This window comes from Neopsephotus bourkii, unplaced genomic scaffold (assembly GCF_033783945.1).
Source record: "Neopsephotus bourkii isolate Nb327-2 ecotype Australia unplaced genomic scaffold, CSIRO-AGI_Nbou_v1 NB_13, whole genome shotgun sequence".
Lineage (NCBI taxonomy): Eukaryota > Metazoa > Chordata > Aves > Psittaciformes > Psittacidae > Neopsephotus > Neopsephotus bourkii.
Window position 1 is genome coordinate 301,138 of NW_026900530.1, and position 20,259 is coordinate 321,396.

Consider the following 20,259-nt stretch of genomic DNA (forward strand, 5'->3'; position numbering starts at 1 on the left):
AAGGCATTAACTAGAAAGGAGTATGCAGTTTGAAATAACTGCCTTTTACTACCCATTCATAGCTCAGCACATTACTGTATTACAGCTGCGAGATTATCTAACTATGGTAAATATGGTCTCATAGGCAAACAAGTTAGCTAACACTTGTTAAAATGACGATTATTCAAGTTTTCCTTTGCTGACAAGTTTATAAACAATTTGGGCCCAAGTACCATACCTTGGCAACATTCTGAAAAACAGGATATAATCAGGATATGAAAAACAGATAATAATGTTAAGAATAGAATTAATTATCTCTCTCCTTTGCTGAATACAGCATGCCTTGCAGGTTTAGAAATTCCATAATGTCCTGTAAATGTGTGAAAATGCTACAAATAGTTCTCTTACAGATATGATAGATTTTTTTTCAGCAACAACATGTGCTTTGAACTCTGCTGGAGGGCTGTCCAATATTTACAGGCAAGAAGATGACATGAATAATTTTGTCCTCTCTGATACCAGGCAAGGGAAAATCTTACATCTAGATATCTGGTTTGGGAAACATATAAAAAAAAGGGGTTGTTGATACAGCTCAAGTTCTGACGCTACTTTCAGCAGGACTTTGGATATCATGTTCAGATATCATGTTTGGATATCATGTTCAGACCTTTCACTGGGAAGGTTTGGATTCTCTCCAGTCTTCTGTTGAGAGAATAATAATCAAGCCATCACCTTCTCCTGACAAATGAAACAGGGAATAGATTGCTATCAGCATTAAGAAGCAGCCCCTCTGACAGGTACAGGACTAAATGGATCACACAGAGATGCAAGATTTCTGGTTACTAGAAACACTTAAGTCATACTTTTCAGAAGAAGAGTAACATGAGAAATCACATTATCACATAACTAATTGGGGTGATAGGTTAGGTGTCTCCTGAGCATAAAGACTTCACCTTGAACTCTAAAAGTAGACTGATAACTGAATCCCACTGGGCTTTAAGAAGCTTGTATTGGGACAAGTAGGAAATTGCCCCTTTCCCACAATCAGTCTGTGTCAGAGAGAGATTTTCCTCCTTCTGGTTCAGATGTCACAAGCAGGGAGAAAAGAGCCTGCTCTGAAAAGCGAACTGTTCAAGTCATAAGATGGAGGAACTTCATAAAGACATGGAGTGGTCAAGGTAAGAAAGCTCTTAGCTTTAAAGAGCTGTAAAAATTACCTTTTCCCTGGATCATTTATTAAGGGAAAGGAGGTGAAGAAAGTTCTGGAAAACAAGAGCAGAACTCTTGAATGACTACTTGAAAAGCTTCTTACACCTTAAAGAGCAGAGAGAGAACCTGGATGTCATTATTGAACACACTGATAGCAAGTGAATGAAGAGTGACCTGCTGTTTGAGGGTACATTCAATTCCAGCCTGCCACTTCAGCTTCCCCAAGTTAAATGAAAAGTATCTCCCAGTGTCATTTCTAGATTTTGCGATTTCTTCCAGAGCCACCTCCAGTCATTCAGTTCCAGCGACCTACTATTCTATCTAGGGACAAGGAAGAGAAATCACAAGCTCTTTTATCCTAGACATGAAGAGTGGTGAAACACATGATTCCTGTGCAGAAGCTGCTGGACAAGAAAGTTCAAGTGCAAGAAGTTTGTACACAGCCACAGCAGACTGCACAAGAACTCTAAGTTTGGCAAATGACAATCTTTGCAGTGCAGTGGGAAAACACTGATAAACTCAGAATGAAAGTTGCAAATGAAGGCACTACAAAACCTGTATCCAGTATGCCCAGTTATTCAGTTATTAATGAAAAGAAAGAAGGGAATCAGGGTAAGTAGTACATAAGAAGAAAATGAGGTTTCCATTGTTGTCTCTTATCTAAGGAAATCACTGACCATATAAGGGAAAATGAAAAAAAATCAATTTAGTGACTTGCCCAGCAGCAAAATCAAAGGCAGGTGCTGGATATAATAGACAGTACTGGCCAAACTGTTTCTGCACAGCACTCAGTAAACAGGGTTGCCGCTATTGAGTTCTAACCTCTTGTCATGCAGCAACACTGAGTCAACAATCCACTCTCATGGCTTAATGCTTTTGATGTTTACTTTGTTCTTTCTATAGTTCAGAAAAAAGCACTAATGCACCAGTCCTCTTACCAAATACAATCTTAATCCCAGAATCCCGGGCCGTTTGCTGTTGGCCAGTTAAGTCTGTTAAGACGAAAGGATTTGATCAAGCTTTACATAACAACACAGAAGTTAAATCCAGCAAAGAGAGCTCTTTTTATCTCTACTGCTCAGACGGCTAAGAGGGGGAAAAGAGAGAGAGAAGAAAAAAAAAAGGTAATGAACTTGGCTATGTAAAACAAAATAAGGAATTCAATTATTTCTCTTATTGCCACTCTGTCTTTTCAGTAAGAGTCTTCTAAAGAACTCAGATTTATTCACCAGTAAAGTCTTAGAGGTGAGGCTGTAACTTTCCCTGAACCTAAAAGAACTGTGGCACCTGCTGTGCTTTTTTTCAAATCTGAGAAATGTTTCTTTTTCATTTTTCCATCCCTACTGTGTATTTATGAAGACAGAATACAGTTCATTGATTAGACACTTGCCTGGTACTTGGTAAGAGCTGGGTTTGAGTGTTTTGTTATTCATGTTCTTTGTGTGCTTAGTCCAATCAACCATGTTTCAGTGTGATACAGCTCCCTGTCTCTGAAACTACTTTTCAGTGATGTTGATGTTACCTTATGACACATGAATGTATAATAATGCAACATACATGTATTGTACCACTGTATATGTAAAGGTTGTGAAGTAGTAAAATGAGGGCAGAACAACTTGATAGAAAATTAATATACTTCCTAGAATATTAAGTACATTTTCACACAAAACATTTCTATGCAGAAAAGAGCTGAGTGATCATCGCGCACCTAAGCCACATAAAATTCAAGCTGTGCCCTCACAAAGGTATCAAATCATGTTTCAGCCTCACTTTATGCTAATATCACAAGTTTATGCTAGCACTATCAGAATCATCCAAATATGTTATGCTTGTAAAATGTACAAAGTTATGTGTAAAGGGTGAAAGCATCCTGCTTTAACACAATGCTTCTAGTATCATCTGTTAACTAGAAGATTTCCAATGACCCATTCAAGTGGGAAGTGGCTAACAGTGTCCCTAGCATGAAGCACAGCCGGAAGATCTGAAAACAGAAGAAATAAGGACCAAGCCTTGGCAATCTGCATGTGTTTGCCTGAGCACTGGGTGGAACAGTTACCTGCCTCCTAGCCGGAAAGACACCAAACAGCTCTTCCCCAGTGGCAGCACACAAAGGACCACCTGTTCTAAATCTAGTCTGCACTACTCACCTGCTTCATAGGAAATGAGATGCATCAGAAGTAATAATGTAAAACTGCTGGAAGACTGAAATTATAGTAGCCTAAAAGGGTTTACACTCATAAATAGTCCTGATGATGACTAGTTTGGAAATAACATACATTGGATACTATGACTGCTATGCAAGGCAATTCTACACACAAAGGAAGAAATAATTAGAGACACAAGAATATGAAATCATTCACCTTACTGATGTTTAATATACTGTGTTAAGTAGTTTCTCCTATCGCTCTGAAAATTAAAACCCTGCCTTTTCTTTGAGTTATATCTTACTATGAGCAGAAAGGAAAACTGTTTTGAAGTTAAATACAGAAACGCTTCTAACAAACACTGACTCCATCATGGCAAGCATATCCTGCTTTTGTGTTTAACAACAGCCTACAAGCAAGAGCTGAATTCGAGCTCGTATGTTACAGACACATACTAGGGAATATTCTTTGTAAACTACAGATGTGATAGAAACATGGGATCCAAGAAACACAGTATACTAATACATTTCACAAGTAAGGAACTGGAAGACAGACATTCTTAACATAGAGAATCTTTCAAGTTCTGTTTAGACAGAATTCTCTGCCACCAGAAACAAATGAGTGGATTATAAAAGGGCATATATTTCCCAGTTAAGCTTGACACAGTTCATTGCTCCAAATAAATTAGGCATATTATTTCCACTAGTCTATAATACAAACCTAGCACACAGCCCCAACCACTTGTAACACTACAGGGTTTCTGAAGTCTCATTTTCTTGTTGTTTTTTTTAACAGAATGAGCAGTAATGCCCTCAAATTAATCTCTTCCATTCATCAACCCCCACTTGCCCAACTGGTGTTGAAGGTACCTCCGATATGTTCTCTGTCCATACTCAAGGTCCCCAAAGGCCCTTCCCACCACAACGATTCCATCTCCACTTCAAGGAGAGACCTGATCATAGGGGAAGAGATCAAATGAGCCTCAGAAGAAGTTCTCTGAGGCAATAATGATTCCATTCATATTCAAGAGACATGTATAGTATAAGAGTCTCTGGTCTTTATTAGAAATTAATGCAGGAGTTCCTGAGTCTGGTTTGTGTAACCCTGAAGGGTGTGCAATGTATCACAAAACCCAGTGCTAACATTTTCAGTGATTGAGTTTACCACCTCTGCTGGGCACAGTGATATTCACTACTTCTACTACTGCCAAAAAAAAAGTACCTAGAAAATATTGTGAGACCTTGAATTAAACCACTTGGTCCCTATGATCCAGCTGGTTGACTTTTTTGATACTAGGAAGACAGTGGTAGGAGATTCAGAAACAATGCCCTATTCCCACTTCAAAAGTTTTGCCAGGCAAAAGACACATCAGTGTACTAAGAACCATACACTCATATATGCATTCACACAGTGTTCACTGATGTACTCCCATATCCCTTAATATTAACCAATGAATTTTGTTCTTTACATACCTTCTAGATGAAAGTGTTCATCACCAATAGTGTCTCTGTAGCTTTCTCCAGATAAATCCTGTGGGAAAAAAAAAAAAAAAAGAAAGAATCACAAATGTACTATACAAAGTGTTGATGTGTTAAGAATTTTTATTTAATTCAATTAGGACTAACTTAAACCACTAACGAGAGCAGAGAAGTTGTTTTCCAGGAAGTGATTCAATCACTTCATGAGTGATAGTCAATGAATTTTGTTTTATTTTACAATGCTCTGACATACTTTAGGACAAAAATTCAATGGAGATGACTGGATTGTACAGGGGAAAGAAAAATAAGTGCTCATATTCAAATTCCTTTACAAAGTAGATTAATATTTAGCATTTCAACATTCTGTCAATCAAGCAAGATAAAAGAACTCCAAATAGAAACGATAAAGGAGAAATAAGCCCTTCACTGCCCACAGAGGAATGTTATCACTTGGTTCCACCAACAAACAGAAAACCTTTATATGCCAGAGGTCACACAAGAAAAGCAGATACCAGACTCTGAAGAGCTGCCTGATCCCTCAATCCTGAAATTAATGAAATTTTGTTAGCCACAGGATGTCTAGAACAATACAGAAGCAGATGCCATAGATATGCAGATGATCTTACCTCAGACCCCTAAAACATTTCTCTAATGGTGCTCAAGTAGAGCATCAGTGGGATTTGGAGCTAATCCCACTTACAAAGACCCTGAAGAGCATTCTTACACTCTTATTAGCAGACCCTTCCAGCTCCAGTCCCCACCTCTACCTAAACCATAAGCAGTGACAGCTATTCTCATGTTTTGCCTTTCCCCATTCATTCCAAAGGCTCTGGCATCACCATATCATCACTGAGTTTACATTACAGTCTGGCTCCTTGAGTTCTACACAAACACTTTCTGGCACTGATAAACAGTGATAAAAAAGGATATGGTCCTAAAAAGCTGGTGTGCTGTGCTCATTGCCACTTTTTCACCTGCAAAATATACCAGGAACACAGAGCCAGCATTCTCAGCATCAACCTGTGAAATGCAACGTGACAATTCAGAGCTTTTTGCACAAGGTAAAAATAAAGGGAATAACCTGTGAAAATTAAACTTTGGTTGTATCCATTAGCTTTATTGCTTAGCAATTTAATCTGATAAAAAGAGTTCACCTCTTTTTCTCAAAAAAGCTGACAGAGACTCTTTTCTGCCTTCCACATGCCCAAATGTTATTCTTTGAGATTAGTTATCAGAAAGTAACTAAGCCACAAAAGCATATCTTAGGAATTCTTCAGTATCAGTTTCTGCAATGGCATTTTAAAAATCAGATTTCACAAATGCTATTGGATAGCTAGCCCAGAAATCCTGCAAATACCATTCTTTTCATAAGCAGATACCTTGAAATAAAGTTAAAACTCCAGGATCAAATGGCTCTGAGAAATGATGGCAACCTGGCCCAGAATGCTAGGATTCTGCACAGCACAATGCTGCTATAAAAGCTGCCATTCTGGATTTAGCTTTCTAAGAAGCAAATAACAAAAAACATTTTGTTTCCTTGAGTTTTTGTTCCAATAAAAAGGTCTCTTTTTTGAGCATGTGCTGATGAATATCAATCATTACATTAAAAATTATGGAAGAAATGGGCAGTGAATGAAAAGGAGCCATTACATGTTGGCATAACTTATATTTCTGCAAGAAGATGATATTTCCAGGCCTTATAAAAGTTATTATACTGTTGTTTATTGAATTCCCCCATGTCATCATTTTCCATGAAGCTCTGAAAGTACAGCTCTGACTGCTCTCATAATGAGATACAGAGAAGTGACTGCTCGCTCCCACAGTGCTAAATATTTAATAACTGGTTGGTTGGTTTGTTTGGTTTTTACTAAACTCAGAATTCTTGCTCCCTCCCACTGTCTTGGGAAACAAAAAAATATTTTCTGTTAGACTGATCAGTAAATATGCAATGTATAGGTATGATCTTACTTGCGAGGTACCTCCTCAGAGGTAGCTGGTAGCCTTCATCTCTTGAAATTTTCACAAAGCAAACAGTGCATCTGAGTATCAAATATCAGCTGTTAAAATGATGTCATTAGTCTCATCCTCCACAAAACCCACAAGCCATTAGTTTTAGGATTTTTTTCAAAAGACATCACTTAAAAATGAGCATACATTTGTTGATGTTAAATGCACCACCAAGTAACTCAATGGAAAAGAGTGGAAGGCGGAAGTGTAAAACAGCAGAAAGCAGTAATATTCGTTAAGCTAGCTTCCTTATTTTCTTACTCTTAATCATTATATGGGTCTTAAATAAATATATTTTATAGTCTAGTTTTACTCCTTCTCCATCTCCTACTTATTTAAGTCAAAGTAGTAACCTAATGCAAGAAAATTTCCAGTAAGTATTTCTGCTTTAAACCAAATTATTATAGATTACCAAATTCTAGGAAAGAGTTTTTATTATGTTGAACCAGAACATAACTCTTAGATAGCACAAACTGACAATCCATCCTGAAACTGATGACACTATCATTTCAACATTTTAGTGACACATTTAAGCGGAATTTATCTCTCTGATTCAGATGTGCTCCTCTGTGTATGCAAGATTGTGACATGTATTATCTTTCTAGAGAGATATGTAACTGCAAGAGGTGTGGGCAGCTGTTAAGATTTTACAGGGAAAAAATGAAGAAAAAAAGAAACTATCATTCATCTTACTGCGATTATCCCTTCTGTCAAAAAACCTGCAAGACAGTTACTTGAATATTTTTAGCAGCACCGGGACAGATACCACAAACTGGATAAGATCAAAATGCACCTGCTTGAGAAAAGGATTCTGGACAGTGTATGTAAATGGTGTATGTAAACTCAAAAGGAAAGTACAAAAGCTAAACAAGTATCAGTGAAAATGATTCTGACTGTAGCCAGTACCCTATAATGGAGTACTTTCCCTATGACCTGTACAAATTGCCTTAACATGAATATAATAATGCATCTACCTCCTGCATCTCCAGTTCAGAAAATGGACTAGAGTGAAAGAGAAAATGCATAAAACAGAACTTGTAGCTCAAGAAATTCCAGTGGGTAGCAAGTGCTATAGCCAGGTAGAGATACTTAACAATCAGGAGAAGTGTGCTGGAGCACAAAGGCCACACAGGCTCGAGGGGATGATAAACCTGCATTGGCTCTGCTGTTTGGCCAGGCTGGGCCTCCCCACACCCTGCGGAGCTGCAGGAGCCAGGCCTGCAGCAGCAGTGAAACCAGAGAGTAAAAGCAACAACATTTAGGTCATAGGTAGTTGTATATCACTGTCTTGACAACATGTTTTAAATCACAACACTGCGTTTTCAAACTGCAACACTGAGTCATGAAAAAACCAAAACCAGATGTACCCTGTTAAATACTATATAAGTGAGGTCAGTGAGCACTTGAGAGAATAAAGAAAAGAAATATTTACACAGAAAGATTATTCCAGCGTGCTATTTCTATAGGTTGCTAAACAGGAACCCATCTAGAATAAGCGTCTCTACCTCTCTGGGAGTTTCCCAGATAAATAAGTTGGCCTCTGTCAGCTACCATCACAAATCACACAGAATGACTATGATTCAGGCTCAAACATCTGCTTCAAAACTCTGAACAGCTGGCTGCCTGGCCTGGGTAGAGCAAGCCTTGTGTCCTGCATATCTCATTCTGATAGGTGCTGCTGTACTCAGATTTAAGAGTGTGGAGGTGGAGAGAAGAGTTAATTACTGCAACTCCCTTAGAAATGTTGCTGAGTATACACATAGATGAGAAAGAAAAACAATCTTTAAGAGCTCCCACACCCCAGGGCTTCTATTCAGCTGGTTACAAGTCAGGCAATTATCACTCGCTTCCCACCTTTGCCATGTCAGACTTCAATGGATTCTAACTTGCTGGGAAATTTATTTTGTTTAACCCCAGTATCAGCCCTAACCACCCTGGACAGTTTCTTACTGGTACAAGTTTCTGGAGAGTCCAGGCACTGCTGCTTCCAGCTACTCACTTCCTTTTCACCAGCTGTCTGAAAATGCTACCATTCCATTGTTCTGCCAACATCACTTTATTCTTCTGATGCTTTTGCTGGCTCCTTTTCTCCTTCTACACTGGGGTTAAAATCCTTACCTTCACCTTCCAGGCTCTACACAGTTGTATTTGCATTTGTGTTCACAACTCCTCAGCCTATCTCCAGCCCATATGCCCACGGATTCTTTTGATCTTGCTCATAAGTATGACTCTTTCTACTTGTCCTGGCTCTGCCTTTTCAGGCCACTCTCCATGACACCCATTACGGAAGAACCAAAACTACAGAATGCAGAGCGCATATTTTAGTAACTTATATTTGGACTAACGTGACATTAAATACAGTTTTGTTTTTGGTGTGAGTAGAGACAGCTACATTCACAGATGTAACTAGATGTATCAAAGGATAACCTCTAATTTAAGTAGGTTATTATGATAACAAGCACATTTTTAAAGTTTGGACCGCCCTACTCTCTGTATTACATCCCAGTTGATATTATGTTAATTAACATTTCTCTAAAAAAGTATTGCTCTTCTCAAGTAGAAACAAGTTGTTTTACCTCTTCTTCTTCAAACGTCTCATTAAATTCCTTTGATTTAACCTAAGATACTCGATTCTCCACATTTTTGGCAGAAAATATGCATTTTTCCTGATTAAGTGAAGTTCTTATCAAGGTATCATATCCACCACTTTCCCCAAGTAAAACAAGTGCAAAATGACAAATTATCAACCAGGAAATCTTTCCTCCCTATTTTGAACCAGCTGAGTGAAACATGTAATTTTTTCTCTCTTTATTCTCATATTGATGCAATAAATTTCCAGTACTTTTGGAAAGAACAAAGTTGAACATGTTTCACAACAGCAAGGGACAAAATATGTAGTAACTCTAGTATCTGTGAAGTAGATTTTAGAATGGTTTTAAAGTAGATGCCGGCAAGAATGCCGTGCACCTATGCACAAACTTTCATTCTTGATGTAGACAAAAAACAATCCCAAGATATAGAGGTTCAAGAGAATAAAGATGCCCTTTGGCCTTTCACTCAAATGACAGAGAGCTCTGTCAGCTCCAAAGTGGCTATTGAGAAAGCTTCAGTCTCACTCGCAGGAAACAAGTTCCACAAGTAAGTCTGATTTTCATATACTGAGTCCTTAGCAGATCTGAAAAACCCATTCCCTTGAAGATGGCTCAGGAGAACTATCCAAACCCCAAAGCAGTTATTAATATTATTTTCTTTATTTTTCTTTTAGAATCTTGTCCAGACCTGAAGAAAAAGAGGTAAAAGAATTTTTTAGGAAAAAAAAAAAAAAAATGGTGGAAGGAACTTAGTTCCCATTTGGGGACCTGAAATTTCCCATGGACTAGAAACATAGCTGTGTGTGACTATGATTAACTCAACCGTACACTTCCCTGGTAGGAAACCTAGTCACACCTCAAAAATTGGTATTATTTATTTTAAGATAATGCAGGTGAAAGTAGATACTCAGTTATCTGATCATCATTCTTTACAAATATCATTTTCAGACAGACTTAAAACTCCAAAATAAAGTAAGCATCTAAACAAACTGTTTGTAGTCAAGACATTCTTGGATATGACATTTTGCTAGGTTAGCAGCTTTCACACATACAATCCCTGGCAGTCAAATATAGATAAAAGTGGAGGTTTGTGCACATAATTTTGTGTGATCACTACTTATAGGCAAAAGATAAGAATGCATTTTGGGCATTCATTTGGCTCTCTGCATTTGGAAGTGAAACCTTCCTATTAATATTGTCTTTCAAAAATGCTTGAAGCTCTCCCTCGTAAGCTTTTTCAAATAAACTATACACTTTTGTATTGCAGTGCCCTATTTAAAACAAGAGCTTCCTTTCCTTCCTTATTCATAAGTAATCTATATACCTAGGGCCTTACACAGATAAAGTATATATTACAAAACCTCACTATTATGAAAGTTACATTATAAATACAATTAAGAATCAAAGCATATACCATATAGAAAAACACTATATGGCAATACACATTTATGGCTTCTTTTAAGCCTAATATTTTTTCTCCTACAGCATATTTCACCTTTCCTTCTGCAACCATGAGGTTTTACTTTTTCTTATTGAGTTTGGCATTCCGGATAATTTAATAATACAGACAACTCACCAGGATTCAGCTTTCTGTAAAGAATGTGTAAAGCAGCCCAGACTTGGAGAAGTCAAGATAACTTTTAACTTTTAGACCAACGTTCAAATATACATTGCAATTGAAATAATGTAGTTTGTTGAGCAGAAGCAGCAAGCTCAACTTCTATGATGTTTTCTTTGTCTGAAATAAGAACCTGATGGTCTGTGATCCATTACAGGCAGGGTTTTTTTCCTCCACCATGCATGGAAGCTTCTCTCAGATAACATTTCTTCATAATATAATCACAGCAGGTAGAGTTGTTAAGAAAACAGGTTTCTCCTTTAAGATCTCTGACAAATGATCTTGGATGGGTTTAGCTGCTTTGGGTTAGGATTTTATTGCCTTTAATCTGTCCTGATGGCCTCTATGTCCAAAGTTACGGTCTTTGTAACATAGACAGCAGAACACAATGGGTATAGCACAACACATACAGAAAATCGTTCTTTCGAACCTTAGCACAAAGTTCATACTAACACACCAGTTCAAAAACTACAATCATGAAATACATTCTATTTGGCTGTTTCTGCTCTAGGAGCAGTAACTCCTAGCCACAATAATATGGTAGTTGTGTTTGAAATCGATGCATCTATATCCACCAGTTTGACAGAATTGCAGCCCCTGCAGCCTCATCTCATGGAAAGTGACTGGAGAGAAATTCCAGCTGCTGGTAAAATACTGTGAAGACAAATTCAGGATAACATAAACATCCGCGGGGGGGGGGCCCCCCGTTAATCTCCAGTCACAAAGGTTCCAGTTAGAGGCTTATGAGGCAAAAATATCCCAAGTATCTTTATAGCCCTGTTACCGTCAAATGGGTACAAGAAGCAGTTGTATGGTACACTTTTAAGGATATCCCATCCATAGGAACCCAAACATGAGGCTGTGTTGAGAAAGTGAATGTGCAAAGTAGATGAACACTTACTCAAAGCCTTCACAATAAACACCTGAATAAGTAAGAAAGGAAGTGTGGTACTTTCTGCTCCAAGTTGCTTGCAACATGCAGCATCTCTTGTCCCAGTCCAACACATGGACCAGGCTTTCCAGCTGGATAAACCACAAATCCTTTCTTTATTCTTCTGATATATTTCTTTTCTCAAGCCTATGAAAACCAGGTAGTGGCAATACTGAAACATGCTCTTTGCAGGTATCTTTTTCAGCTCTGCTGTAGTGGGTAAATGAGCATCATCTTTTAATGGTCAGTCACTGCAATGCACACTCAAGAAAAGCCACCAATCTGCTCATTTAACTTGAATCATAAGATTCCTATGTGCTGTGAAATATAAGCATGCTCATATCCTGTATACAAAAGAAAACCAAAACCAAAACAACCAACTAAAAAAAGAGGGTCTGTAGAGGAAACAAAATCAGTAACAGTTTAAAATACTAAGGACTTGCTTAATATTATTTGCAGCCAGCAAAAAAGCATTAACACATACAATTATCCAATGTACATTAAGGCCTGTAGATAGTCAGAAGATCCATTTAGGGGATAGTTTTATTCAGATCATTCCATTTTCACGACAGAACATCACTGCATTTCTATTTCTACTTTTTTCACCTTAGATTTCACAGATCTTTAGAAACTCTTATGCTAGGTGTTGCAACGTGACATCTTCCATTAACACTCTTATTGGAATTCTTGAGCCATATTATGGCTTCTATTTTTTAAGGTATTAGGGTGAGACAGTTTTCAAGGACTTTTGCCAGATAAGAGATGATATAACTAAAAGCAGCTGTATGAATAGACATTAGGTTTCAGCAGTTACTTTACAGGTGAAGGGTCCAACCACCTCCAACTGAAAGATGTAAGCAGTCTTTGAGATTATATAGGACTGAAACAAGAAGTGACTGCTTTTTGTTATATTTAAATTCACTTTGAAGCTACTTCAGAAGAATAAATGAACTCACTCTACAGATTCAGCTATTTACGTTACTTTGCTCTTCTAGCTATCCTCTAATCTCTTTGCTGATTGGAAAATCAATTGTCCTATGTCCCCCAAGATCTGATCTTCAACACAGATTATACTGACAAAGAAGTCTAAGGACATGAAGGAAAGTGGACAAGTCTTCATCTACCTTTCACCCCGGAGAAGCTCAATAACTCCTCCAAATTGCTTATTTTGAGGTTCTGCACCACAGCAGACAGACAGGCATAGTAATGTAATAAATCTGATTTTCTGTTCTGCTTCCTTTTATGATCAATTTGGTTACCAGAAACTCTTTAATAAACAGACTGAAGTGCACTGAGGTGAGTTTACCCAGGCACGTGCTGGGAAGCAAGATAGCAGAAAATGGCTACAGAGCTTAACTACAGAATAACCTGCTTGCTTAAGATGTGATCACTGAAATCAAGGGTACTCCTTCCATCGAATTCAGTGACCACTGCCGTTTTAACATACTGCATTCTGAACCTTTCTTGTTATAATAGCCTGCATCTTCCTACATGGCTCAGGTTTTCATATGGCACAAGTACTTAAAGCTCCTTTAGAATGATAATCAGTGTTCCTCTATTATGTTTATAGCTTTAAGTCTTTTCCTGCTAATGGATGACGTATATTTATGCAGCTGGAGGAAACCTGGATTCAATAATTGCTCCACCACAGACTCACTGTGTGGTGTTGGGTAAGTTACTTAAATCTCTCTGTGCCTTCATTTTTCAACTGTAAAACAAAATTCTTGGTGCCCACCTTTGCAAAGAGGTCTGAATCCTCAGGACAGAAACATATCCTGCTAAATAATATTACCTTGTTATGATGCACAGGTGTGTGACCCTGGACACATATGCTAATGTTGATCCGTAAATCTGTCAACAAGAGGTGCTGGCAAAACAGATGGTTCACATTCCTTTTTAAACCACTTCTTTGTCCCCAAAGCCCAGGTATGTCAAATAACCATTTTATAACTGGTCAGGGTTTTAACGGACCAGGAAGTCACAGTGAAGCACAACACCACCAGCATTATGGCTAAAAACGGAGCCAACAAGAGGAAGAAAGAAACATAGAGGTGTCTTTTACACTTCTCCTCCCTGACACATAGGACACTGTGAGGCTCTACAGAAAGAGATAAAAGAAAAAGCAGAACCCGTCCCCACAAATTCCTGTCTTACATTGTGCTTCACAGGAATTTGTAAGCATTTAGCACAGCATCGGTGACCATGCCTGAATGCTGATTGATGCCATGCACATAGAAACAGACACATGTTTTTTAATTGCAGGCAATAAAATAGCGCAGACACACACCATTTAAAAACCTGATTTAGACGAACGGTCGCATGTTGATCCACAGGGTGAGGAGGATTACAAGCAAATAAGAAGTTCACTTCTAAGCATTTGGTTTATTTAATTTCTTAAGGGTTACCTCTATTATTAGGAATTTCGATTTCCCATCTCAATAGCTGAAAAAGGAGCACACGGCATTTTCCTTGAAAATGTTACTGTAGCAACAAGAGCTGTGTCAGGATTTGCATTGCAGGCAGGGCAGGCAGGGGGCCTGTCTGCCACGCACTTTGGGATAGAAGGACTCAGAGGGCCAGAGGACCACATCAAAGCCATGGAGCTGAGCAGATTTCCCCTTCCCCTCCCCCTGAGTCTCAGAGACTTCATACTCCAGAATTTAATATCTTTTTCCTCCCTTCCCCCATCAGCCCCTTTGTCTGCATCTCTGCTCTCTAAGAGCTAACAGATGTTGATGCCATATAGTTTCAAAGAAAACTTTTGATGCCCACATAACTCATTACAACTAATATATTCCAAGAATGCTTGTAGCTCAGGAAACACTGGGGTGAAAAAACAGAAGAGAGGGGGCAAATGGCTACACTGAATCAGCCTTGAGAGAAAATAAATAGTTCACTTCAAAGTCATCAGGGAATTCTTCAACAAGCTCTTTCTTCCACAAAACACAGAACAAATTCAGCTGAGCACAGAATTCCCAAAGGAAAAAAATAGAGCCAAGCCCATATAAATAGCAAAGCTTTGGGGAGCATCAGAGAGGTCGCCTGGCTCACCCAGCAACAAAGTGCAGTATTCTGGAGGTCTGATTTTCCCAAGCAACCTGCACTGTACCAGGGCACAAAGGTACCACTGAAAAGAGGAGCCTCTCAACAGCAATATAGAGAGCCCTAAAACAACTACCCCTTTTCGCTGCCCAGAGCAAAAGCAGGCAACAGTGAGATTACTCGATGAACAGAGCACTTCATTTCCGCCTTACAACACAGGCAAAGGGCATGTCATGTATGTCACAATTACAGAGGAGAAACATTTACTAATTTAGCAGGTGACTGCGTTTTCCAGGGCAGGCAGGCCTGTGTTCTTGGCCATTTTCTAGGGTTACCTCTAGGATGCAACCCTCCATAAATTTCTCTAGCAGGTCTCCTCCCCTCCCCTGCTGCTGAAGCTCACAGCTGCATCCTCCAATCCGTTTGGTGAGAAGCCCCCCAGGAGTCACCGAGGATTGGTAGGTAGAAGGGCTGAGAAAATGGGGGAGGGCGAGAATGCTATTACATCAATTTCCACAGCAGGAGGATCAGATTGCATCATTGTACACAACTTGGGGCCTGCTCTTTTATCCCTGATGCAGGCAAATTCCACATTGAAATCAGTGGGAGGCTTGTCTGTGCAAGGACTGCAGAACTGGGTATTCTGTGATCACAGAATTAGAAAGCAGTACGAAGCCACACCTGGCAGCACCTCTCTCGGTGGTGCTCTGCCCTCCGTCGGGATGGATATCAAATCAAAACAAGCAAAAATATAACAAAGATGTTAAATTCCTTCTCCCCCTCATACACAAACTCCTAAAAATCCACCACTGCACTTACTGCATAAAAGTCTGTATTAAGTTCCTACCAGTGAACTGCAGACTTCACACAAAAGTAACAAGTAAGAAAGTATCAGAGGAGAGCAATGGGAATCTATCCCACCACACGTTTGTAGGCATCTCCCATCTGACAATGCACATGTGAAGAGTTTTAAAGGTGTTACACAAACAGGTGTGTCCTGCTGCTTGGTTTCTCCAGGGGTTTCAGTAGAAGAGGAGAAACAGCCCTACTTCTGCAGCAGAAACAATGCATGGTCTCTTTTTCTGTATGGTTCAAATACAAGGCATAGTACTGTAGCACAACATGCAGAATTATTAGGTTTTCACTGCTGCACATTTCCAAATACCACACTTTGCATTCACTCTCACCTGAATAAAAATTTTCCTTGTAGCAGCTCCATAGTCTCCTCACTTCAGCTGCTGCTACTCCCATGCACAACCTTCCTTCCAGGATAATTATCCCCCAAACACACTGGTGAACAGCTTAGAAAAAAACAGAACTAAAATCTGCTATCAGATTTGTTCAGAAGAAAATGTGGTTCCTCACAAAATGATTCCTTATTATCTCTCCTGCCTCACTGTTTGGGATGGATCATTTCCTTCAGGGAGTAACAAGGAAGGCATCCTCAAGCCTTGCGGCTTTGTAAATAAAATACCACATTACTGAGGTCATCCAGTCAGCCTCACCTCCATCCCTGGGAAAGTGATGGAACACCTTATCCTTGGTGCTATCTTAAGGCATATCAAGGATAAGAGGGTTATGAGGGGCAGTCAACTTGGCTTCACCAAGGGGAAGTCATGCTTGACCGATCTCATAGCCTTTTACGAGGAAATAACACGGTGGATGGATGATGGTAGAGCGGTGGATGTGGTCTACCTTGACTTCAGCAAAGCATTTGACACGGTCTCCCACAGCATCCTTGCAGCTAAATTGAGGAAGTGTGGTCTGGATGATTGGGTAGTGAGGTGGAATGTGAACCGGCTGAAGGAGAGAAGCCAGAGAGTTGTAGTCTATGAGGTGGAGTCTAGTTGGAGGCCTGTATCTAGTGGAGTGCCTCAAGGGTCAGTACTGGGACCAGTATTATTTAATATATTCATCAATGATTTAGATGAGGGAATTGAGTGTACTATCAGCAAGTTTGCTGATGACACTAAGCTGGGAGGAGTGGCCGACACGCCAGAAGGCTGTGCTGCCATTCAGCGAGACCTGGACAGGCTGGAGAGCTGGGCGGGGAATAACTTGATGAAATATAACAAGGGAAAGTGTAGAGTCCTGCATCTGGGCAGGAACAACCCCAGGTTCCAGTATAGGTTGGGGAACGACCTGTTAGAGAGCAGTGTAGGGGAGAGGGACCTGGGGGTCCTAGTGGACGACAGGGTGACCATGAGCCGACACTGTGCCCTTGTGGCCAAGAAGGCCAATGGCATCCTGGGGTGTATTAGAAGGGGGGTGGTTAGTAGGTCGAGAGAGGTCCTCCTTCCCCTCTACTCTGCCCTGGTGAGACCGCAACTGGAATATTGTGTCCAGTTCTGGGCCCCTCAGTTCAAGAAGGACAGGGACCTGCTGGAGAGAGTCCAGCGCAGGGCAACTAAGATGATTAAGGGAGTGGAGCATCTCCCTTATGAGGAAAGACTGAGGGAGCTGGGTCTCTATAGTTTGGAGAAGAGGAGATTGAGGGGTGACCTTATTAGTGTATATAAATATATAAAGAGGGAGTGTCACGAGGATGGAGCCAGGCTCTTCTCAGTGGCAAACAATGATAGGACAAGGGGCAATGGGTACAAACTGGAACACAAGAGGTTCCACTTAAACTTGAGAAGAAACTTCTTCTCAGTGAGGGTGACAGAACACTGGAATAGGCTGCCCAGGGAGGTTGTGGAGTCTCCTACTCTGGAGACATTCAAAACCCGCCTGGACACATTCCTGTGTAAACTTATCTAGGTGTTCCTGCTCCGGCAGGGGGATTGGACTAGATGATCTTATGAGGTCCCTTCCAATCTCTAGTATACTGTGATAAACTATCCACCGGGGTGGCTGTGAAGTTTAGCAGGAGAGCAGGCAGCAGAGATCTAGCAACTCAAATCTAGTCTGTGGACTTTCCACAGTGGCAGAGTGGGGCTGAGATAGAAAACGTCAGGAGAAGACAGGGGAAAATACAGAAGCAGAAAACATTACTGAGCCACTGGGGCTAAACACATGGAATCAGAAGATTTAAGATTCTATTCCGTATATTCAAGAGCTTACTAAACTCTCCAAACAGTGCACCTGTAAAATCCAAGTCCTAAATTCCCCCCAAACACCCCAATGCATCCAGACTAAGAGGGCTGTTCAGCGTGTGGGAAGGCTTCAAAGCCTTCCAGAAGCAGTACCAGAACCACTTGTGCCACATGACTGAGGTGCCTCTGCTGCAGCCAATGCGCCAGCCCCTGTTCAACAGCAGGTTCTGAGGTACCAGAAGGCAGCACTCAGACACATAAAACTACAAATGTTGGGCCATTGGTATGGTTTTGTTTCCTGAACTGGGCAGAATTATGTCCAGAGACATCCAAAGACCTTGGAAGGGGTTTCTATAGTTGATTTTTAGCATTTTAGCAAAAATGCTTGGTTTTCTGATTGTTATTGCCAACATGGGTATGTTTGTTTGTTTGTTACATTGCAAAGAAAACAGAAATTTGAAGGAAAAAAAAGGATTATTTTTGCCAAATATTAAGTTTCCTCTCAAGATACACATAGAAAACCATCATTCGGTCTCACAGAATATATATGCAGTTCCTTAGCCTGAAACAAAGCAATTTATCTTGCAGTGACAAAGCCAAGCCTGAGCTTTTGAAGTGCTATGAGAACTAATATTTGTAGTTCTCTTTCAATGCCTTTTTTTCCCTTTGTTGCAACATTTCCATTAGCAAGTATTACTGTTACCTATTATAGTTCTGCAGTACTCTAGCACAGACCACTGCCTGTACCTCCCAGTGACATGAAGACACACAAACTCTCCCCTGGCCCAGGAGAATGGACTCCAAAGGTATGCAAAGATTTATTTCTTGCCACCTGTAGGTGCTTGCAGTAGAGAAGACCCCATCAAGCACTGCTGTCTGGAGCAGCTCTCTTGTTTGCTTCTTTCAGTAACCAAACCCAGAGAAAGTTGAATGCACAGGTCTTGGGCAACCAAAATGGGTCTTTAGGTACAGGGTTTACAAGTGTGTGGATACTCCAAGATCCACCCTGAATGCTGGGGATCCATCTCCAGTCACAGTGTTATGATTTCAGGTACAGCGCATGCTTCTGACCAAAGCTGTCCATGGTGTCAGACTTCATGCAAAATGGGAGATGTTACGATCCTAACTTACTTTCTTTTTTAAACCAACAACACTGTGGCAAGGTTTTGTACTCATTTACTACAATTTATAGCATCTTATTTAAACAGAAAGGCCAGTGAAAATCCTTTACAATGTTTACACAATCTTTAATGTTTTCCATGAGGAGAAGACACATTTGCAAGGCGAGGGAGTAGGGATGATAGCTGAATGCAGATCATACGCAGAGCAGCAAGCTTGATTGACCCCATGCAGCTATTAAAGAGACAGCAGCACCTTCATTTAAATTTTTAAATATAAGCTAGGAGAAATACTGCAGCACCGGCATATCAGTTGTCACTATTATTTTAATGTCAAATGTTTATTCATGCTGCTGATTTTTAATTGTTTGTATTTAGAGAATGAAAGAAACTGAACACAAACAAAATAGATCTCTCTCACTAGGTACAACTCATAACTTCAGTCCGAAGAGTCTGTCGGGCAGCCCAGATTGCAACAGCAGCTTCATAAACTCATGAGACACTAGCACCATAGCACAAACTGTTGCCCAAGCTGTCTTGGCAAGACATACAAGTCTTGATTTTCATCCCAGTTTACCCTAGTTTCACATTTCTGTAATTGCAGTAGAACAAAATGAGAGTGGCTGGAAAGAGAGTTGTGCCTTCACCTCTTGCCAGGGCATTCACGACAAACTCATTTTACAGTGAGCTACAGAATCAATATCAATATCAAAGTAGATATTTTAACGTAAGTTGAAAACTCTTTATATTTCTTCCACAAGCAAAATATTAAGAACCCTGCCCTAGAGAAAGATGAAAGGAGCCAATCTCCCCTTTAAATTACCAAGAAAGCCTGGGACTTGACTCTTTTTTGAATGGGAAGTCAAAACGTCTGACTTCAATCAGTTTGTATAAACCAGCTTTTGTTTTTCCTTTTACCCAAATGACTCCACTCTTAAGGATTTATTGTAACTGGATTGCTTTTCTACCCAGCAGGGAGCTGTAGCACTAGCAAAGCTGTTCCACACAGTAGGTTTTCCGCTGATTGAATTTCTAGACTTTCAGCTCTTCGGAAATGTTTGCTCTTGTACAAGCTGTCAGAGGGAAATTGTGTGCAGTCAATTTTGT

The 20,259-nt window shown here is 39.9% G+C and overlaps 1 protein-coding gene across 1 annotated transcript in view; it reads right to left on the reverse strand.

Moving 5' to 3' along the window:
• NKD1 (NKD inhibitor of WNT signaling pathway 1) overlaps nt 1–20,259 on the reverse strand; it is a 110,188-nt gene that overhangs the window by 35,735 nt on the left and 54,194 nt on the right. Inside the window, exon 4 of the mRNA XM_061369702.1 lies at nt 4,805–4,862. Coding sequence (XP_061225686.1) covers nt 4,805–4,862 — 58 coding nt within the window. The remainder of the gene's footprint in view (nt 1–4,804; nt 4,863–20,259) is intronic.